The 23,408-nt window shown below is 43.1% G+C and overlaps 1 protein-coding gene and 1 long non-coding RNA gene across 4 annotated transcripts in view; both read left to right on the top strand.

Moving 5' to 3' along the window:
• The window catches only part of LOC139354154 (uncharacterized), a 164,593-nt gene extending 141,985 nt beyond the window's left edge, over positions 1-22,608 (top strand). Inside the window, exons 2-5 of one of the 2 annotated variants that reach the window (XM_070998414.1) lie at positions 21,604-21,618; positions 21,673-21,874; positions 21,936-21,993; positions 22,056-22,608. In XM_070998414.1, the coding sequence (XP_070854515.1) occupies positions 21,769-21,874; positions 21,936-21,993; positions 22,056-22,098 (207 nt within the window). In that variant the 5' untranslated portion in view covers positions 21,604-21,618; positions 21,673-21,768 and the 3' untranslated portion in view covers positions 22,099-22,608. Of the gene's footprint in view, positions 1-21,368; positions 21,619-21,672; positions 21,875-21,935; positions 21,994-22,055 lie in introns of those variants that run through there. The other variant, XM_070998413.1, reaches the window with a different exon arrangement.
• Positions 140-1,587, top strand: LOC139354161 (uncharacterized). Of its 2 annotated transcripts, none has more exons than XR_011605242.1 (3): positions 140-296; positions 1,012-1,143; positions 1,271-1,587. It is a non-coding gene; the product is annotated as an uncharacterized lncRNA (long non-coding RNA). The 2 variants fall into 2 exon arrangements; XR_011605243.1 differs by lacking the exon at positions 140-296 and adding an exon at positions 674-844.
• Positions 22,609-23,408: the final 800 nt, after the last annotated feature.

Raw genomic sequence — 23,408 nt, 5'->3', positions numbered from 1 at the left:
ATTTTCTTCCCCATTACTTTGACCTCTATTGTAAAGTAATGCCACGCGACAGAATTAGTCCGTCGACGGACAAAAAGGATCCTTTTTGCACACATGCATATGTATGTATGTATATACGAATTATTTTGACACTCCGTTTTGTACCGAATCCCGCGATCACTTCGAAGCAAGCGGTTCTCCTGATCGGATGTAAAAGTGATTAATAGAGTTTGAGTTTTTAAAGAGAGAGAGTTTGAGAGTTTTAGAGACAAGTGTTCATTTAAGTGAAGTAAAAAAGTGAAAAGTACAGCAAAAAGGTGAGTCAAATAAAAATATAATAATTACTTAATATTAAGACATGTGCTTGTCCACGTTTTTTTTGTCGCATTTTTCCTTTTTGAGTTTCTTCTTTGTTGTGCGCGTTATTACATATGTATGTCGTGATAATTTAGATAATACATTTAAAGAAATTAAAGCTTAAAGGAGCATTACATTTAAAACAAAAAAAGACCTACGGTTGTGTAATAAACATGAAGTGGATAAAAAATACGCGAAAGAAATGAAGAATATGAAAGGAAATTAAGTGAAAACCCGCGCAAACTAGATAAAAGGAGTAGAATGCACGAGAAGGAAAAAGGCGCTAAGAAGACGCTTTGCAGACGTTGCATTCTGCTCGGTGGCTTCGCAGTCGTTTCACCTACATCTTTATTATATTTTATTGTTCTTTCACGTGATTTTTCTCTTTTTTGAGTTAACTTACTGATCCAACATTCTTTTAAGAGCGAATTCGGTTTATATTCGGAATTCGCAAAAAATAATTTTTCGCATTTTCGATTTTTATAAAAGTTTTTTTACGAATACTTCGGTAACACGTGTTTCAGGAATTGGCCGATATTACACTTATCTAATTTTTAATTTTTTAAAAATAAAAACAAATTAAATTAAAAAAATATTTTGGTCTTATTTAAATGATTATATATAAAACAACCTACTCGAAACTTAATATAAAACTACTTAACTTTTTCTTTATAGATACAAATTGATTTCAACGTGTTGTACCCTGAGAAAGAAGCAAGGAAACGGTTTTTTGGTTTTATGAAGAGCAAATACAAAACAAAGAGTGTCATAAACTATTAAAGACAGCTCAAAAAACTGTATCAATCGGTAATATATAATTTTTATAAATTTAAACTTAACTTTTTGCAGGTTAAATTTTATCTTCCTATAATAAGCTTGACTTTTTATAAATTATGCCATTACCAAAAATCTAATAACATATTCTTATTCACAGATTCCAAGGACTACATTTACTCTGTATTGTCTGTACTGTCGGCCGTCATTAAGGGAACCAACAAGCGAAAGAATTTCTCACTACTGGACTCGCAGGAAAGTTTTGAACGCACATGCAGGCGTACAATTGTTGCAAACTTTACTAGCTGCCCTATGCATATGTATTATATAAATTTTAAGAGTTACGTTAAGTACAAATGTATTTAAAACAAAAATAATGATAACGTGTTAGCATGGTAAAAAAAAAGAATGTAAGCAGAACAATTGTTTGGATGATATGTTTAAGTTTATTTTCAATAAAAACACATTGCATACTTATTTGTGGCTTTTTTAAATATAAATCACGCTTGTTTTAAACTACGGATCGGTTTAAATTGAATATGCACCATAATAATATGGCTTAAATACTATATTTAAATCAAAAATAAAGTACAGTTCTTTTAACGGGGATTATATTTAATTTAAATACAATTTGTATTTATATTAAAGTTCATCCCAGTCTGATTTAAATATGAGAATTATTTAATCCAAATAAAAATGTGCTGAGTTTGAGGGCGGGCTATAATTATTTTAACTATAAAAACCATTCAAATGAAATATTCTATTTACTGGAACTAAATATGAAAATATTTAAAAGAAATATAAAAATATAATACTTTTTACTATGGAACTATTTAATTTAATTATTTTGTACTTGTTCACGCCAAAAGGGCGTTTAATTTCAGGAGGCAGTGTCGAGCGGCAGTTTTATCCAGATGTCTACATCTCGCGCGCTCGCACTGCCGTCCGCTCTCCCTCTCCATCTCTCTCCCCTAAGTCTCCGCTCTGCTCTGGAGCGCTTAAGTTAAGTTAGGCTTAAGCAGTTCATGTTTCAAAGTGTACTAATAAACACCTACGCACGTCGCGTAAAAACCCAAAAGTACCCGCGTAATTTTTTGCGTAACATTCGATATTGGGGCTTCAACTATTTAATCGATCAAGCCGCACCGCCCCAACATTTTGGTCCAGTTCGAGCAGGATTTCAAAATCTTTGGACTTTCCTCTCCTGGAGTTTCCTTTGATTTTGTCCCAGCAGGCTTGAAACACTCCAGATAAGTTCCGCTTACTATAATTGCCGGTCATACAGCCAGTTTTTCGAACCCTATTTCGACTAACTTTCTGTATGATATATTGTCTAAATCCAAAAGAGATTAATCCGACGCAACGGCATTTAATATATGTATTTCAATTCCGTTACTTGTGCCCGACAATATTCCAGTTTCCTTTGCCCACAGTTGCACACTTGAAACAATTCCAGTAAATATTTCAGTGCTACTATTCAACGAAAATATTTGTCAAATATATTTTCAATTCCAATCGTGTGTAAAATATAACTCAGCCGCAGTAAAAAATTCCCGGTCATAAAATGTTCCCTTAAGATTTGCACTCTTTATTTTTTACTGTGTTCCAGCTGCATGTGTATATTTACAAAAACAATCTAATACAGTCTACTCCAACTACTTTTCTCGACCTACAAATACGGCTAAACTATTTCTAAAATTAAAAACAAAGTGACAATTTAGTTGTGCAGGTGACAAACAAACGCACCGACATACAAACATAAGCGAAGTCTTTCCAATTCCCGCAACGTTATTCCGCTATTCGCACCCCACATATGTACATATGTACAGTGTACATACATCCGTATATCGCCAGTGCACAGTGGGTCAAGAGCTCACAAAAAGTGTTCCTTTCAAATAAACAATATTAAAGTCCTTAATTCCTTACATAAGTCCGACCATCCGATATATTAAATATTTATTGCCTATCCGACAGTGTGACCGTATATATTTACAATCTTAATTGGTTCCTAAATTCCAATTTGATTCCAATCCGTTTCCTTACATCAGAATTAAAATTCTAAATTATTTAACGTCATGGCAACATCAGTAAAATCCGCTTTAACCCGATTTATGGCCACAGCTGACTGTCTGATCCACTTTGAGGCCACTGTGAACGCTCCAGGTGCTCCTACACCAACGTTATCCGCCTATAAAATCCGTCGCGATCACCTCAATTCCTTGTGGCAAACGGTAAAGGCAGCATACGACATATGCGCCGACTGCATTATAGCTGCAGGCGAGAGCGCCGCAGAAACAAAATCCATACTAAAGTCCAAGTATTACCAAACGTACTCCACTTATGAAATATTTGCCGCGCAGCTGATGGAACAAATCCAAAAAGGCTCCTCCCAAATACCTCAAGCTCCAGTAACTCCGTCCCAAAATTCCACGTCCTATGGCTGTCGGCTCCCTCCTATCGACACAGAGGTTTTCTCTGGCGACTATCTTCGCTGGCCGACTTTCCGGGACCTTTTCACGGCAATATACATAGACAATCCGAGTCTAACGCCCGTTGAAAAATTATTCCATTTAAACTCAAAAACAAGTGGCGAAGCTCACTCCATAGTTTCGAGATCCCCACTCACCAATGATGGCTTTCGCTCAGCCTGGAATAACCTAACTGAGCGTTTCGAAAATAAGCGATTGCAGGTGAACAGTCACCTGAAAACACTTTTCAATGTGCAATCCATAGCACAGGAGTCGGGAGCAGCCTTAAAGGAACTTCAACGCACTTTTCAAGGTTGCTTAACTTCCTTAAAATTTTCCGGTGTTAATATTGAGAATTGGGACCCTATCCTGGTTTATATGTGCTCGACAAAACTACCAAAGCTCACTCTCTCATTATGGGAGCAATCCATCCAAAATAAAGCCGAAAATCCTACGTGGCTTGAGCTTGATTCATATTTGACGGAGCGCCATCTAACTCTTGAGGCCGTCGATAGCTTCCGATCTGCCAATTTCCACCACGTCCAGTCCAAAAACACAAATCGAGTGGCAGAAGTTCCAAAAATAAATTCCTTCAACACAAGGTTAGTTTCGATAACCAAAGGCTGCGATCTGTGTTCGAAGAAGAACCACCCCGTGCGTATATGTCCACGCTTCATACAGATGACAGTAGAAGATCGCTTAGCCTATATCCAAAGGAAGCAGTTGTGCTCCAATTGCTTTGCAAATAGCCATCAATTCCGGGATTGCACAAGCGCTCACAACTGTCTCACTTGCCAAGATCGAAACAGCGGTCCTACTACTCCGACGATTCCATCCGACCCTCCAAGGCCAGTATCCGCCTCAGTTCCACACATCATTTCGTCCTATTCAACGCAAGTTTCCGTACAAAAAGTTCCTCCTAAGAATACTCCATCCGAATATTGGATTCCATACCCCGCCTTGGATGGCAGACGTACTCGAGGTATTAAATCCTACCAATGCCGAGTCTGCCAAAAGATTCATCCTCTACGGAAGTGCCACCACTTTCTACGGCTAAGCCCCCAGAATCGGCTTCAGGAAGTACATATCCAGAAGTACTGCTCCAACTGCTTGGCTCACAATCATTCCAAGGACTCCTGCCGCAGTGGTCATCACTGCCACAAGTGTGGAAAGGCCTACCACACTCTCCTACATACGGACGACCGATCTATACTTCCAACATATTCCTGAGCCTACTATCCTGAGGTTCTTGCTACGGGTGTCCTCGCAAGGGGGGGAGAATGTTCACGCCAAAAGGGCGTTTAATTTCAGGAGGCAGTGTCGAGCGGCAGTTTTATCCAGATGTCTACATCTCGCGCGCTCGCACTGCCGTCCGCTCTCCCTCTCCATCTCTCTCCCCTAAGTCTCCGCTCTGCTCTGGAGCGCTTAAGTTAAGTTAGGCTTAAGCAGTTCATGTTTTAAAGTGTACTAATAAACACCTACGCACGTCGCGTAAAAACCCAAAAGTACCCGCGTAATTTTTTGCGTAACATTCGATATTGGGGCTTCAACTATTTAATCGATCAAGCCGCACCGCCCCAACAGTACTATTTTAACATATTTGATCGAAATTAAAAAATCGTTGGATTTACTATGAATTTATTCAAAAAATAATTAACTATTTAACGTTTTCGTTTTTACGATTTTCATGTTAGGTTCTAAACCGCTGGGAAAAATAGTTGAAACGTTGGCGAAATAGTAACATTTACGATGTTTTTTCTACCAGTGTTCAAAGAATACGATTTTTCGACTAGTGAAACTCTTAGCCGATCTAAGTACTAGGCTTAACCGGCTAAAAAACTATTTCCAAAATTTCGTGATCGCAAAGAACCAGTTGGAATTCCTTTAAAGATGCCGCACGATTCAACAAAATTCCTGGGAATAAAACCAACGATGTACATCCTTTCCAAGTCTTCATTGTTAACAAAGGCATTTTTCCTTTTCGCATTTTTAAAATAAATCTTATAAAAGTGCGGCGATAGTGCAACGAATCCTTAAACTCCGAAATTTTGATATGCCTTTTTTTCATAAAGGAAGAGAAGACTATTGGCTCCCACGTTTTCAAAAAGACTGTAGTCCTTGGTTGTACAAGCACCGCAGCATCACCAATATGACAAGTATTACGACGTTCACTTTTATCTATTAGTTGTTGAGTTAGAATTATCGTTAGTTTCTTTAATAATTAGTTTCTCTTTTACTTGTTGTTCATTGTCGAGCTGTCATTGCTTGGTCTGAGTCACTTTCGTTGTCCCTAACAACCGTAGAGTTGTGGGTCTTTGCAATTATACGAGTATTTGTCACACCATGACCGTGCACAAAATTTAAACTATCAATTCGTACTTTTTATTAATATTTTTTATCACAATTTCTTTTGCTACCATGATTAGAATCTCCATCAGGAGGTTTGAGTTTTGTGCATGCCGGCTGCCAGGCTGGCCGACATCCGCCATTTTTATTGCTGGATTTACCAGGAAGGAAAAATCGTGCTTACAAATGAAAAGAACGGTGGCGCGGTCTCGCACAATTTAAAACTGAGTCTACTTTAATCAACCACCTTTTTTAGCCTTTTCGCTGGCAAAAGAAAACTTTTCGCTGTCCGAAAGAAAAATGCTTGGAGTTGAAAAGAAAGTGATTTGTATTTATTTACCTTTGTTTATGTTTTGTTTTTAGTAATGACAGATAGTTGTGTGATGTGAGACAGCGTAGCTATCAATATTTTATGTTGCGAGCTTAGGCACTAGGGGTACTCCGAACTGGGGTAAAAATGAGATGGCGGCACTGCCTTCGAAAAAAATCAGTTCGTAACATAGTGGCGCACATTTATAGCCCTGACTTCCCCTTCATCACGAACAGTGGCTTGCAAGAAAGATTGCAAATGCATCGCGTATAGTAACAGGAAAGTCAAAAGGCTTAGGAAAAATGAACCAGAACGGGAGGCTGGTCAGCAAACATTACCGACAAATTGCTCCTGATCACAGGTTTATCAGTAAACCGGTGATAGAATCCTGGACGTAGCCAAGACTTGCATCACAGGGTAAATCGTAAAAAAGCGAGTACACTGAAGAAAATTTGTGTTACATTCTGTGGTAGAGTAGGTAAAAAGCTTGCATTTTGTTGTTTATTTAAAATGTTTTGTTGTTAGAATGTGTTGGATTCCTTTTTCTTCACGTCCTGAATACCCAATTTCATGTCGGTTAAATACTGAAATCTGTAATCGTGACCCGTGGCAACCGCTGCGCGGTTACTTCGATTTAAAATAGAAAATTGGAAAGGAAAGGAAAAACCAGCAGGGGTTAAGCCAGCCGATATCCTTAACTGGCGACTCCTACCCCGTGTGAAAGCCAGTTCAGTTGACAAACGGCTAGGCGCTGACGAAAAAAAATTGATTTTGGAGAAAGCGCTGAAATAGGTCCTTCTCCTTTTGGTTTTTAGTTTGTTTGATTTCGATTTCATCTCTATTTAATTGATCTTTTTCAGAAATGAATCAAAAATAATCGATTCACAAAAAGTAGAATCGCTTAGAGCTCCACTTCCGAGTGGGCGATAGAAAGACGATAGAACACATTTTACAAAAACCAAGTTATTGGGAAAAAACAAAAATCAACGTTCACGCGATAATAGGGGCTGCGATAATTTGCCGTTACCCATTTATTTCTGATATATAAAATAATATATAATATATTTCGACCGTGTGTCATTTGGTTTCGAGACTTGTTTGTGGTCATAACAGTCTTGTATCAAAATTGTGTGTTTACAAAATATTTACATTTACTTAATAACTCTTAATTGTATAACATATTAAAAGGTCCATTTCAACATAGGGTGTGGAATTTACGTGCAATCTAGCTGTGGACATTACTTGGAGTGTAGCTGCGAAGAAACCCAGCATCAAAAGATTCGCCACATAATTGATTATAAAACGTAATGCCTTCAGGTTTTTTTAAATTTTAATTGAGAAAAAACCATTTTTGTGTTTGTTTCTCTTAGAAATGGCTTTTAGTATATTTTTATATATACTAAAATATAAAATGCATATAAAAATATGCATAATATAAAAAAAAATATTTTTTTTTAAAGATTTCCCGACGGAGAAGGCCTTTCCTAGGTATCTCCTACAAGCGTCCGTTAAGTCACTTCCGCGATCCGAATGAGATATCGCAGTTGATTGTTTTCATCTTTTAGAAGTCACTATATAGTACCTTTCGTGACAGAAAATGCTTGCAGGGTCCTCCTAAAATAGAACTTATTTATTTATTCAATATCAAAAAGTCGCATTTATATATTTATTTATATATATATATATATATATCATTTTTTGATTGATTGATTTATGTATTTATTTGACAGAAACTTTGTAAAAAAATGTTTATATTTTTAATAAAAAAACGATTGACATAATGATGTCGGTTACCACAGCAAAAGCAGCATTGCTAAGATCTATCGTGAATACAAAAAAATCAAAAGTGCGTCAACAATTGGAAAGAACTTACTTAATTCATGTTATTTCTCATAAATATGTTAATTCCAATCGATATTTCACTAGTCGAAAAATCTTATTCTTTGTAGTGTGGCCGAAGTTTTCAATGTTCATCCGCAACGCATGTAGCATGGTCTTACTGTCAAGCAGTTGGGTTTGTTGCCAAACGGAAAACAAATCAATTGGAGAAATTTAAAAAGGAGGAGTCTGCTGGTACACAAAAAAATTAGAATAAAAATAAATGGAATGTTCAACGAATGTTTTTATTTATCTAAATTAGTAGCTTAAAGTTTCCTTTTTGTCCCACGGATGCTTCGCATTCTTTTCCGCGCCACTTTTCCGCAGTCCAGCTCAGAGTCCCAATTGCCATATTGGACCTTGAGGAAGTGGGAGGACGGGGTTGATCCGCTGATGCTGCTGAAGTCGCCCAGCGTCCTGGCAGTGGCTGGCTATGGCTTCTCCAACTGTTCCTTAGCGGGCGCCCTATTTTTCTCCTCCCTATAGAAGCCAGCGGGTCCTCCATCTCCGCTTAAGCTGCCAAGTAGCTGGTGGTGGTGGTGTCCGGAGTCCTAATGGAGAGGTCGTCGGAGATCGTATTACTGGTGGTTCTGCTAAAAAGATACTTCTATTAGTACAACGCGACCAAATTCTTTTGGACAGATCTTACTTTCTTTGCGAGGGCGCGCCCGGCAGGATGTCCATGTAGAGATCGAAGTCCCACTCTGCATGTTCCTTCCCACTGGGATTCTCTAGTGGATCTCCTCCAACACTTCAACTATTCTGGGAATTTTCCCCTTTTGTGGAATTGCTTCCTCTCGGTGAAACCCCGCAATAAAGGGCATAAGCTTGGAGTTGGCGTCCTAGTTCATCAGCTCTGACCTTCTGGATTCGATTTTGGGGTTTTCCTTCCATTTTTAATTTTTAGTTTCCACATCGCCTTTGCACGAACACCGCCAAAGATTAAATTTCCTATTCTATGGGCCGCGGCTAACGGCGTTCATCGAAAATTCACTCGCAAAATCTGGTATTTTTTCTGGTATTTCCTTAGCTTATGTGAGTACCGCGCTGAAAAACAGACCCGACGAAAAGCGTTAGCCGCGTATTTGCCTCTCGCTCACTCCTATGGTTAGCTCGCGGTTTTGGTCGATCTGAGTACTAGGCTTAAAGCTTAGTACACAGATCGGCTAAGAGTTTCACTAGTCGAAAAATCTTATTTTTTGTAGTGTGACCGAAGTTTACAAAGTTCACCCGCAATGCATGTGGCATGGTCTTACTGTCAAGCATTTGGGCTTGATGCCAAACGGAAAACAAATCAAATGGAGCAATTTAAAAAAAAAGTCTGCTGGTGCATAAAGAAATTAAAATAAAAATAAATGAAATTTTCAACAAATGTTTTTATTTATGTAAATTATAAGTTTAAGGCTTCCTTCTCGTCCCACGGATGCTTCGCTATCTTTCCCGCGCCATCTGCAGTCCAGCTCCGGATCCCAATAGGCTGGCCAATAATGGCTGGTGATGGCTCCTCCAGCTGTCCCTTAGCGGGCGACCTTATTCTCTCCTCCCTATAGAAGCCGGCGCGTCTTCCATTTCCACTTTAGCTGTCAAGTAGCTTCAACTATTCTGCATATTTGCCTCGTTGTGGTATTGCTTCCACAATAATGGGCAACAGCTTGGATTAGGCGTCCTTTTTCATCTGCACTGACCTCCTTTAGCCGTTTTTGGTTTTTTTTTCAATCATTTTTCATTTTTAAATTCCCCACCGCTTCTGCACGAATACCGCCAAAGATTAAATTTCTTATTCTTTGAGCCGCGGCTAACGGCGTTCATCGAAAATTCACTCTAGAAATCTGGTATTTTTTCTGGTATTTTCTTAGCTCATCTGAGTACCGCGCTGAAAAACAGACCCGACGAAAAGCTTTTGCCTCTCGCTCACTCCTATGGTTAGCGCCCGGATTTCGTCGAAGTGAGTACTAGGCTTAAGCCTCGATAAGACAACAGATGTCGATTACATTGTGAACTCGATTGTCAATACACAACGAATGTACTAATTGAAGAAGAAGAAGAGAACACTGAACATTTAAATAAGGATTTAAAATCATTAGACTAAAAGCATTGTTGGGGCGGGGTGGCTTGATCGCTGAAAATAGTTGAAGTCCCAAGAACGAATGGTACGCAAAACTCACGGGGCTACTTTGGGGTTTAACGCGACGTGCGTAGATGTTTATTGGTTCACTTTGAAATAAGGACTCGTTAAGCCTAACTTAACTTAAGCGATCCAGAGCGGAGCGGTGACTTAGGGGAGAGATGGAAAGGGAGAGCGAACGGCAGTGCGAGCGCGCGAGATGTAGACATCTGGATAAAACTGCCGCTCGACACTGCCTCCTCAAATTAAACGCCCTTAGGTTATGTTAGGTTTGGGCGGCTGTCGGACTATGGTCCGACCTTAGACCTTAATGGGTCCATTGTGATACCGCAAGATCTCGTTTTTCCTTCTCTAGGGTCCCGTTTCTAGTAGTTTCAACCTGTGTTAAGCTGATCAGCATGTCTTCCACACGGAAGATTTAATAAAGGCACTAATGTTTTTGAGAATAATCTGCGATATTTCGGTAAGACCGTCTGTTGGGGCGGGGTGGCTTGATCGTTGAAAATAGATGAAGCCCCAAGATCGGATGGTACGCAAAAAACACGGGAGTACTTTGGGGATTTTACGCGACGTGCGTAGATGTTTATTTGCACCCTTTGAAATAAGAACTGCTTAAGCCTAACTTAACTTAAGCGCTCCAGAGCAGAGCGGAGACTTAGGGGAGAGATGGAGAGGGAGAGCGGACGACAGTGCAAGCGCGCGAGATGTAGACATCTGCCGCTCGACACAGCCTCCTGGATGGATTGCTCCCATAATGAGAGAGTGAGATTTGGTAGTTTTGTCGAGCACATATAAACCAGGATAGGGTCCCAATTCTCAATATTAACACCGGAAAATTTTAAGAAAGTTAAGCAGCCTTGAAAAGTGCGTGCTGCTCCCGACACCTGTGCTATGGATTGCACATTGAAAAGTGTTTTCAGGTGCCTGTTCACCTGCAATCGCTTATTTTCGAAACGCTCAGTTAGGTTATTCCAGGCTGAGCGAAAGCCGTCATTGGTGAGTGGGAATCTTGAAACTATGGAATGAGCTTCGCCACTTGTTTTTGAATTTAAATGGAATAATTTTTCAACGGGCGTTAGACTAGGATTGACTATGTATATGGCCGTGAAAAGGTCCCGGAAAGTCGGCCAGCGAGATAATCGCCAAAAATAACCTCTATGTCGATAGGAGGGAGCCGTCAGCCATATGATGAGGAATTTTGGGACGGAGTTGATAGTTGATGTTGCCATGACGTAAAATAATTTAGAATTTTTATTCAGAAGTAAGGAAACGGGCTTAAGTCTACTTGGAATTTTAATTCAGAAGTAAGGAAACGGGCTAGAATCCAGTTGGAATTTAGGAGCAGACGGATAGGCAGAGTCAATAAATATTTATTATATCGGATGGTCGGACTTATATAAAGAATTACGGACTTTAATTTTGTTTGTTTGAAGGGAACATTTTTTGTAAGCCCTTGACCCACTGTGCACTGCCGAAAATATCGATATACGTATGTATGTACACTGTACATATGTACATATGTGGCGTGGGAATAGCGGAATAACGTTGAGGGAATTGTACAGACTGGCGGGCCATCTGGGCATTTGAAGATTAATCCAGGTTCGATCTGGGATTACTTTAAATGGACCATGTAATATGGCGGGGGGTATGAACGATGATCAGCAGATATCGAGATAGTCGCGGCCATACTGTCCAACCAGGCAGATGTAGCTAGAAGTAATACTATACACTTTTTTTGTGCTTAAAATTAAATAGCAGCCGGGGTCCCAACACAAAGGGCCCCGGAATATTTATTTGGGAGTTCACTGATGTCTGCGCGACTTCGCCATACCTACCAGCCCGACTTGGCTGCCCAGCAACCGGTGTCCGTTCGACCCGTACCAACGACCTGCCACAAAAGCCATTCACAGTCGACGGCGACGACATCAGATATTTCCCGGTGATTCCGTTCCGGGAAATTCCAGCCGTCGCATCGCGGCGCTGAGAAGTATCGCCATAACTCACCGGAGAGCGCCAGTTTTCCTTCTTGGAGACCTGTATCGCTGCTGGCCTCCGGCGGGAAGTCCTTAGCCCGGGCTACCATCGCCTCCAGGCCCGGCCCAATAGTAGCTGAAGTTTAGGAAAAATTAAATACACGTGTACCTTGGTTATATATATATATTGATATTTACTTCCCTGTTTGTGAATTTATCCGGAGTTAGACCCGAGAGCCTTATTTGTCCTCGTTGTTTGCCTAAAATTAAAAAGGTCGCGAGCATTAGTTAAATGGTGCAGTGCAGTTACGTACCTTTTTGGCCTGTCCCTTCTTTTCCCCTGGAGCTCCTCAGGATTAGGTGACCATACACACGCGCTTCGCGCATGTTCCTTTGCGGGCCGCGTTTCCATGCGAGCTCTAGCAATACATGGCTGGTAGAGCATAATTTCCGCGGCGCCTGTACCCTTTTCCAGCAAAACCAATCCTCTGCTTGGACCGCGTAAATATTTGAGACGGAGGCCAGGTTTCGGTCTTAAAGGCTGAGGAAGGATAGATCTGTTAAGAGGAACATGTATATAAACGATTGTACTTACGATATTTATTAAACCTTTGTAAAACCCACTATGTGTGAGTAAGCTTTTCCAGTGGGGGAGATGGAACCGCCGTAGTCGCGAGGAGGGGGCTCCTGCCGACTGAGAATGGGTGGTGCCCTGCAGCATCTTGAGGGCATCCATGGTTGGGTGGGAGCGCTTGGCTAGGTCATCAATAGCCACCAAATTAAACCGATTTTCCCGTCAATGTTTGCAGGTATTTACCTTTCTTTGCGTTTTTGTTCTTAGTGATGACCGCTTGTTTGTTATCGTGAGACAGTGGAGTTATCGATTTTTATGTTGCGAGCTGTGGCATTAGGGGTACTGTGCCCTGAGAAAAGACTGAGCTAGCGGCACTGCCACCAAAAAAAAACAGTTTGTAACATATTGGCGCCCAATTTAAACAAAATAAGTTGTCGAGGCGACGACGTCTCGCCCATTTATGACCCTGACGCCCCCGCCATCATGGCTTGAAACATAGATTGCAATTGCTAGGGAAGTTAAAAGTAGAACGGGAGGCGGGTCGGCGGACATTGCCGACGATTTGCTACTAATCAAAGGATTACCATTGAACCGGTGATGGCATCTTTGAGCAAACCAAGATTTGCATCACGGGATGCACTGAAGATAATCTGTGATAATTTCTGTGATAGAGTAGTTTTAAAGCTTTTATTTTGTTATTTATTTATTTGAAATGTTTTTTGTTAGGATGTTGGGTTCCTGGGTTTTTCTCCCCGACCTGGATTTCTAATTTTATGTCGGTTGTAAACTTAATTGCGTAATCGTGACCCGTAGCAACCCTACGCGCTTCACGGTTGCCTCGATTTAAAATAGAAAAAGAGGGTGGGAAAGAAAAGGCAACAGGAGCCAAACCAGCCGATGTCCTAAACTGGCGGCTATCACCACGGGTGATAGCTAGTCCAGTTGACGAACGGCTAGGTGGTGACGGGAAAATAGGAGTTTTTGAGAAAGCACAAGTCGAGTTAGTTCGGAAGCCCACCGGCGAGGGTCAGTTCCATCTCCCCAAGTCCGGAGTAGTTGAAAGAAAAAAGTAATAAAAAAAACTAGATTTTGAAAGGTGTTGGAAAGTGAGGAAGATTTGTTTATTGTTATTTATTTTGGCTAATAGTTATTTTCGAATTTATTTTGATATTTATTGTAATATTTATTATCGTATTTATTTGTTGTCTTATTTATTTATTTATCATTTTATTTATTATCAAATTAGTAGTTATTAAATATTTATTTAAAAATTCTTGGGAATTATGTCCGAGGGTAAGGACGTCAGAGATAGGCACGGCCACCAGCTAAGGTCGACGGGTCCTCCTGGCGACGAAAAGGACGACATCTGGTACACGGACGTAGAGGGTGCTGCGGAGTTGCCACGGATTTCGCTGGCTGGGGGTTTACCCAGAACGCCGGTAGGCGGTAGTCCTGGATTTGAAGGCAATTGTCGAGGCGCATGATCGAGTTCTGGTTCCGGAGCAGAAGAGTCCGCAAAAGCTGAACACGGAACGGGATACAGCGGCGGAGTCGGCGATGAACGCAGCTCTGGCACAGGCTGCCCAAACCTATCGCGCATCACAGGAGTTAGGAGTGAGCCAGGCGTTGCGGAAAGAAATCAAGAACGGATTCGTCGACATGATGAAGTTGTTGAACGACGTCCTGAGGCCAGCCAAGAGCAAGCCGCAGCCGCTTCAGGAGGGCGCGAGTCGCCAAGTGTCGATGGTGCCCACCCCGTCGTGTCCAGAAGGCGGCGCAAATGGTCCAGCGGAAATTCAGCAGCGGCAGGAGACAGGAGGATGCGACCGAAGGCCGCCGGATCTGCCGCCCAGGCAGCGACCTCGACTGCCGGTAAATGACTCGCCAGGGATCGACAGCAGCCTGAGCCAATAACCGCAGTATCATCCGGCAGGCAGGAGCGATCGCCACGCACGGCCATGGCGCATCGAGGATCGAAGGACGGCGGATTTTCGGGACGAGCCACGGTTATACGCCAACGCGGGAGCCGGCAACGGAAACCGCTACATCCGAGTGGACCGCTGGAACCTCTCATTCGGCGGCGAGGACGATGGCCATTCCGTGGACGACTTCGTGTTCCGTCTGGAGTTCCTGCAGCGGCAGCATCAATGTCCGTGGAGTGAAGTTCTGCGCAACTTCCACGTTCTCTTATCGGGCAGAGCGAAGGAGTGGTACTGGGTACATGTACGCCAGTCCAGAATGGACACTTGGGCCCAGCTGCGCAGGGCTCTGATGGATCGGTTCCGTGGCCACCAGACGGAACACGAAAGGATGCACGAGCTTCTTCAACGTGAGCAACAGCCGGGAGAGAGCGCGGATGACTACATCCATGCGATGCAGCAACTCGCCTCACGCCTAAAAAAACCAATGCCAGAGCGGCAGTTGGTGAAGGTGGTCAAAAAGGGCTTGAGGGACGGCATCGCTAGGTATGTTTACGCGATGGACGTACTCACGGTAGACGAACTTCGGGAGGAGTGCGTCGAAGTAGAGAGGAGTTTCGGTCGTCGAGGGCGTGCTACTTACCTGCAGCAGAACACGGATTCCAAGATTGCGAGTGGAGTGGAGGAGATTTTGTTTCCGGTGCGGCAAGCTGGGCGTGATTTCTCCAAAATGTCCCGATTGCGCGGAAAACGGTCGGCTGGGCAGTCCGAAAGCGGGAGGGACTCGCCCAGGTTGGAATCCCGTGAAGTAGTTCCGAAGAAAGAAGACGAAAACAAGAATATACATAGTTCATCTGATAGTCATAAGTACTTGCTAAGATACCTGCCGGAGGATGAGAGGCTTCGCCGTTATATGGAGGCACGGAACCGGATTTTTGCGGAGCATCAGCTGAGCGGCATGCGTCTAGTCTCGCGACGACGACGAGAGGTGGTTTCGGCCGATAAACTCATTGATTCCGCTGATCCTCGACTAGTGAAATTTAGGAAAAATTAAATACACGTGTACCTTAGATATATATATATATTGATATTTACTTCCCTGTTTGTGAATTTATCCGGAGTTAGACCCAAGAGCCTTATTTGTCCTCGTTGTTTGCCTAAAACTAAAAAGGTCGCGAGCATTAGTTAAATGGTATAGCTTACAGTGCAGTTACGTACCTTTTTTGCGTGTCCCTTCTTTTCCCCTGGAGCTCCTTAGGATTAGGTGACCATGCGAGCTCTACCAATACATGACTGGTAGAGAACAGTTTCCGCGGCGCCTGTATCCTTTTCCAGCAAAACAAATCCTTGGCTAGGTCATCAATAGCCACCAAATTAAACCGATTTTCCCGTCAATATTTGCAGGTATTTACCATTGTTTGCGTTTTTGTTCTTAGTGATGATGAGACAGTGGAGTTATCGATATTTATGTTGCGAGCTGTGGCATTAGGGGTACTCTGCCCTGAGAAAAGACTGAGCTAGCGGCACTGCCACCGAAAAAAAACAGTTCGTAACATATGTTTGTATGTCGGTGCGTTTGTTTGTCACCTGCACAACTAAATTGCAAACGATTTGCTGGAGTAAATTTGTGGATATTGTAACTTTGTTTTTAACTTCGAAAATAATTTAGCCGTATTTGTAGGTCGAGAAATGTAGTTAGAGTGGATTGTATAAGAATGAGTACTTAGAGTGGACTGTATTAGAATATGTATGTAAATATACACACGCAGCTGGAACACAGTAAAAAATAGAGTGCAAATCTTAAGGAAAAGTTTTATCATCGGGAATTTTTTACTGTGGCTGAGTTATATTTTACACATAATTGGAATTGAAAATATACTTGAGAAATATTTTAGTTGAAGAGTAGCACTGAAATATCTACTGGAATTGTTTCAAGTGTACAATTGTGGGCAAAAGAAACTGGAATATTGTCGGGCACAAATAACGGGATGGTAATACATATATTCAATGCCGTTGCGTCGGATTAATCACTTTTGGATTTAGACAATATATCATACAGAAAGTTAGTCGAAATAGGGTTCGAAAAACTGGCTGTAGGACCGGCAATTATAGTAAGTGGAACTTATCTGGAGCGGTTCAAGCCTTGCTATAAATGTTTAGGTGTCCTCTTTGGAGGCTTAAGTTCCCTAAACAGGTTTGTGCTTCTTTTATGCCGTGAACCTCCGCCTGAAAGACGCTACAGTGGTCCGGGAGCCTAAATGACTTCCTGATATCTAATTGTTCGGAGTATACACCTCCGCTAACTTGTCCTTCTAATTTGGAGCCATCTGTATAGAAGCAGATTGCGTCCGTCATGCCAGGTCGGCCTGCTCCCATTCTTCTCTATCTGAAAATAGGGCCTCAAAGGGTGTGTGACTATATTCAATGGATTTGCATAGATCCGTTATCTTCGGAATCGATTTATCATGCTGGAGAATTTTAGCATGGCCATAAAATTGGGCTTTCCACTGCCCTGTGTCCTTCAGTCGAATAGCTGCCGATTTGGCCCTTTCCATGCCTGCTAAGTCCAGGCTAGGGAGGTTCAAGATCGCATTCAGCTCTTCATTCGGGGTGGTTCGAAGGGCTCCACTAATACACAAAGCCGCCATTCGCTGTACTTTATTTAGAGGAGTCAGTATGCATTGCTTGTGCAGGACGGTCCACCACAGAGCCACTCCGTATAGAAGGATTTGCTTGACTACCGCTGTGTATATTCAGTTGACTATTCTAGGGGACATGCCCCATCTTAGCCCAATTGCTTTTTTACAGGAGTAAAGTGCAATGGTCGCTTTCTTGGTTCTCTCTTGGTTATTTAAGCCCCATTTGAGGCGCTTATCTAATACTAACCCCAAGTACCTGGCGTGATCGCTAAAAGAGAGATTACAATTGCTTAGAATGGGTGGGTTGAAATGTGGAATTTTGTATCTATTTGTAAATATAACAAGTTTCGTTTTCGAGGGATTTACCCCGAGTCCGTTCGCTATCGTCCATTCCGATAGTATTTTAAGTTTAGCGGTCATAAGATCGCAAAGTGTTTGTGGACATTTTCCATTAAAGATGATGGCGACGTCGTCTGCGTATGCCACAACCTTACAACCTCCTCCTTCCAGAATCCGCAGTAGTCTATTTACTGCGATATTCCACAAGAGGGGTGATAGTACACCTCCTTGCGGGGTGCCTCTGTTCACTAGTCTAGTCTGGGCTGAGGTCCCTAGTGTGGCTGTGACCATTCTGCTTATCAGCAATTTATGGATTAGCCTCACCATTGGCGGCTCAACCCCTAGGTTTGTGAGAGATTCTGTTATTGCAGTGGGGAGCACGTTATTGAAGGCTCCCTCTATATCCAGGAAGGCGATCAGTGTGTATTCCTTGATGCTGAGTGATTTCTCGATGCTGCTTACCACCAAGTGTAGCGCCATTTCGGTTGACTTACCTTTGGTGTAAGCGTGCTGTGCTTCTGATATTTGTGTCGGGACTACGGTGGCCCTTATGTGAAGACTTATCATTCTTTCAAAGCTCTTAAGCAGGAATGATGTTTGGCTTGTTGGCCTAAAATCCTTTGCTGTGGTGTAAGTGGCCTTTCCTGCCTTGGGAATGAAAACCACCTTTGTTTCTTGCCACGCTGTTGTTGCAGAAGGTCTGCCATGCATTTCGTTTTGCTCTTCTAATGGCCTTTTTGTAAGAGCCTAGTTCATACTTGGAGTTCAGCCAGTTAGTGTCCGTATTTCCCGCCTTTGCTCTGTTAAAAAGGCATCTGCAGTTGGTTCTGAGGATTGATAGTTGTTGGGTCCACCAGGGGGGTTTTTCCTTCCCTGTGGGGCATGCAACATTGACGGTAGTGTTGCATGCCTCTGTGAATTTATTTACTGTTCCGTCCAGCTCCTGTGGGCTTGTGATGCTTTCTGACGGTTCCATAAGGAGGATATTCGTCAGAACATCTTTGTACCTGTGCAATCGGCTCGTCTGGGGTTAGCGAAGCTGACCGGCAAGGGCGAATCAAGGGACAATACAGTTTTTATGAATCTATGGTCCGAAAAGGAGTGCTCGTCAGAGACTGATACCAAAAATAGATCTATGATCGTTTGGCAAGCTTTAGTTATGACATTGCTCCTATTGCATAAGAATAGGTTCGAATTTAGAATAAAATCAAACAGAGACTCACCTCCGTCGTTGTTGTTTGGGCAACCCTACTGGGTGTGATGGGCGTTGGCGTCACAGCCTATTACCAATCCGTTCTTGAGCTTTTTGCATTCCTCTGCTAGTCCTCTGACCAGCGCATCTGGGGGCTTTTCCTTCTCAAAGGCCAAATAGGCCGATAGAACCCTTATAGAGCCACTCTGCAGCTCCAGGCTTACTGCGGTGTTGTCTCCGTTGCTGTAATTGCGAAGTAGAAATATACTAAGATGCCTTTTGGCTAATATGCAGGTTCGAATTTTACCTTCTTTGGGGTCAAGCACAAGCTTGTATTCCTTTGTTCCTAGTCCAGCAACCTTGCCTCCTACTACTGTACGAGGACTAGGTCGGCTCCGCCTTCTGTCAGGCGAAGCAGAAGTGCAGCAGACGCTGCTTTACTGTGGTGAAGGTTTATTTGTAGAAGTCTTAATGACATCTACAGCTTCAACCTCCACCATAGTGACGTCGGCCTCCTCTGTGTCGCTGAGCGCTCGCATCTCTCTGCTAAGCGACGAATCGGTGGAGTAGCCGTCCTCCGACCCACCAGGTGCCTCCAACTCCTCAGCAAGCACCTGATCGGCTGGGTTACCGGCAGAGCTGCTAGCGGCACTGGAGTCGCCCTTATACACCTTGATGTGGATCGCACTGAATTCGAAGTCCGAGAAGTCTCAATCGGAGCAACTGACTCCTTGTTCAGGACCAGCACCGCCTGGTTGACATCCCCTTCATGCTCCTCCACCTTGACGACTTTCCAGTCCTTCGTGGGGAGGTGCGGGTTGCATTCTTGCACCATGAAGAGGATGTCCTCCGGTGCCTTGATAGCTGCTGGAAGCCAAATCCTGGCTTGGGGCCTACTGGGGACATCACACCAGTCTAGTGCCCACTCTACCTTTTTTAGTCATTCAGGCGAAGGTGTGGCAACGTTGCTCCTATTATGAGTGCGCAGAGTCTGGGAGCCGGCAGTCCGCCTTTCTGCGTAAGTATATTTATTTGCTTCAGCGGGTGGCCCGAGCGCCTTGAGCGCCTTGGGCGACGTGCATAGATGTTTATTGGTTTACTTTGAAATAGGAACTCGTTAGGCTTAACTTAACTTAAGCGCTCCAGAGCGGAGCGGAGACTCAAAGAAGAGATAGAGAGACAGAGCGGACGGCAGTGCGAGCGCGCGAGATGTAGACATCTGGATAAAACTGCCGCTCGACACTGCCTCCTCAAATTAAACGCCCTTTTGACGTAAACAGGCATCATTTACAAATACAAATTTTAACTGAAAGCTATTGCTTGACTGACCCAACAAAATGTTGCCAACCCCACTATAACACCCACAAACCCCCATAACGCTAAAACTTATCTGACGTTCAATGAACAATTTTGCAATCTTCGCTAGGTGTGGCCTTGAAATCTCGAAAAAACATCGCATTGCGACTTGCATACCACCATCTCCCTTCCGCATTCTTAAGCTGAAAATCGGGTATCTGATAGCTGAGGCACTCGATCATAGCATTCTTTCTTTTTTTATATGAAGGAAACTTTTTGGTTAATTTCTGATTTTGGTGTCTTAAAGTAAATTATTAATTTTTTGTTATTTTAAAAACTATAATAACTTAAAAAATGACGGAATTATAGCCAAACTACTCGTATCGATTTCAATGCCTTGCGGTGCTCATGATCCCGGAAGAACGCTTTATTTTAAATCGAAAATGAAGAAAGGAATTTGAAAAATTTCGATTACAGCGGAAATGGCGGAAGTTTGACCGAAATAAGTGGTAACAACAAGATAATTCTCTTGTTTTAATAAGTAGCAGACAACGTAAGCGGAGTTAAAGTTTTTCCGGATCTGTGTCCACCGCAAAACCATTTTCGAGAAAACACCGTATTCTCGATTGGTATTTTAAGTTAACTGCTTCTGTTTGATGAATGTTTTAAGTTCACTGCTTCCGGTAGCTATAAAATCCCACATCTTCGGTTCTAACGGTTCGTTACGTATTATTTTTTGTGTGAGTTTTCTTAAAATTATGTACTGTAAGGTAAAGAAAAAATCTCATTTTTAGCGGATACAAGTGTGTTTAACCACTAAAAAAAGAGTCCAAAGTATTAATATTATAAAAGTTTCGACAATTTGAAATGTGCTTTGTTTATGTCGTGATCGGCAACTGTTGTTCATGTCAGTTGTTTTTGGATAGCTGAGTGGGCATCGGAATTTCACATTGGCCAAAAAGCCCACTCTTTGGGAAAGGATATTAACGTCATAACTTGACGTAACTTCCAATATAACTAGCACTCAGGGTTCTTTGACTCCATCAATTTGTAAGCAACAAGTGTTACGAACGGCTTTTTTCGGTGGCAGTGCCGCTAGCTCAGTCGTTCCTCAGGGCAGAGTACCCCTAATGCCACAGCTCGCAACATAAATATCGATACTTCACGGTCTCACATTACTAAACTATCGGTCATCACTAATGACAAAAAAAAAACGTAAACAAAGCAAAATTCTACAAATATTGACGGAAAAATGGATTACATTTGGTGGCTATCGATGTCCTAGCCAAGCGCTCCCACCCATTCATGGATGCCCTCAAGATGCTGCAGGGCACCACCCATTCGCAGTCGGCAGGAGCCCCCTCCTCGCGACTACGGCTACGGTTCCATCTCCCTCACTGGGAAAACTTACTCACACATAGTGGGTATTACAAAGGTTTAATAAATATCGTAAGTACAATCGTTTATATACATGCTCCTCTTGACAGATTTATCCTTCCTCAGCCTTTAAGACCGAAACCTGGCCGCCGTCTCGGATATTTACGCGGTCAAAGCAGAGGATTCGTTTTGCAGGAAAAGGGTACAGGCGCCGCGGAAATTATGCTCTACCAGCCATGTATTGGTAGAGCTCGCATGGAAACGCGGCCCTCAAAGGGTCACCTAATCCTGAGGAGCTCCAGGGGAAAAGAAGGGACAGGCCAAAAAGGTACGTAACTGCACTGTAAGCTATACCATTTAACTAATGCTCGCGACCTTTTTAATTTTAGGCAAACAACGAGGACAAATAAGGCTCTCGGGTCTAACTCCGGATAAACTCACAAACAGGTAAGTAGATATCAATATATATGATCGAGGTACACGTGTATTTAATTTCTCGTAAATTTCAGCCACCGTCGGGCCGGGCCTGGAGGCGAGGATAGCCCGGGCTGATGACTTTCCGCCGGAGGCCAGCAGCGATACGGATCTCCACACGGGAAAACGGCGCTCTACGGTGAGTTGTGTAAGGGCAGTCCGAGATTCGGCTGCCAGACAAAATGGCGATACTTCTCAGCGCCGCAATGCGACCGCTGGAAGTTCCCGAGATGAGGAGGACGCGGTACGCCGGAACGGACTCACCGGGAAATGTTGACGTCGTCGGCGTCGACTGTGGAAGGCCTTTCTGGATGGTCGTTGGCCCGGGTCGAACGGACACCGGTTGCTGGGCAGCCAAGTCGAGCTGGTAGGTATGGCGAAGTATGGCGATGTCGGTAAAACTCCAAATAAATTCTTCCGGGGCCCTTTGTATTGGGACCCCGGCTGCCTTTATAAATGATAAATATTAAATACCGAACTACTATAGAACTTTAACATAACTCACTATTTAATTTAAAGCACAAAGAAAATTTATACTGTCACTCCTAGCTGCATCTGTCTTGATCGTTGGACAGTATGGCCGTGACTATCACGATATCTGCTGACCATCGCCCCCCGCCATATTACATGGCCTCTCTCAACATTGGGTCATTGAATACATGGGTCATTTGAAGTAATCCCAGAGCGAACCGGGATTAATCTTCAAATGGCCAGATCGCCCGCCAGACTCATCCCGCTGCTGCAGCTATCGCCCTATCGACCTAACCTATCGATAACGTCGCTCCCACTCGACTCCAATTGCAACATCAACCAAAGATTTCGAGTGGCGCTGCCCGGAGTTTCAGCAGAACGATGAAATAATTGGTAGCTTTGGAGATACGATGGGATTCAACACGGCACTGATACCATCCTGCAGTTCGATCGGCGCCTATCGCGGGGCCCACGCATGACGGGAAGTATTGCAGATGTGATCGCGATGCTCGTATACTTTGTTTTGTCCTTCTTTCAGGTCACAACCGGATGTCTTTGGCATGATACACTCCCAGACTGCGGCCTTGGAGATCCTCCAGTAAGTATGCATTGCTGCCGACGGATTTGACCACCCTGGCTTTAAGGAACTTGCGAGCAAACTTGGCGTTAAAAGACTTGCTGAAATCACTCAGCACGAAGTTGCGGCGGAAGACTTCTTGGCTTGGCTTGGCGAGCAGCGTACGGCCTGCTTATCGTAGCGCTGCCGGCTCGTCTGGTATGCACCCTCCAGTTGCTTCTGCACCTTGGCGTGGATAACCCGAAGCTTGTCCTTGGTCTGCATTCCGGCCATTTCATGGTCGACCAGAGACCTGAGTCGTCTGGCTAGTTTGTAGCTGGAACCGTTGAGGAACATGTGA

The sequence above is a fragment of the Drosophila suzukii genome, assembly GCF_043229965.1.
Source record: "Drosophila suzukii chromosome 2 unlocalized genomic scaffold, CBGP_Dsuzu_IsoJpt1.0 scf_2c, whole genome shotgun sequence".
Classification (NCBI taxonomy): Eukaryota; Metazoa; Arthropoda; class Insecta; order Diptera; family Drosophilidae; genus Drosophila; species Drosophila suzukii.
This window is presented reverse-complemented; position numbering and strand designations above follow the sequence as displayed.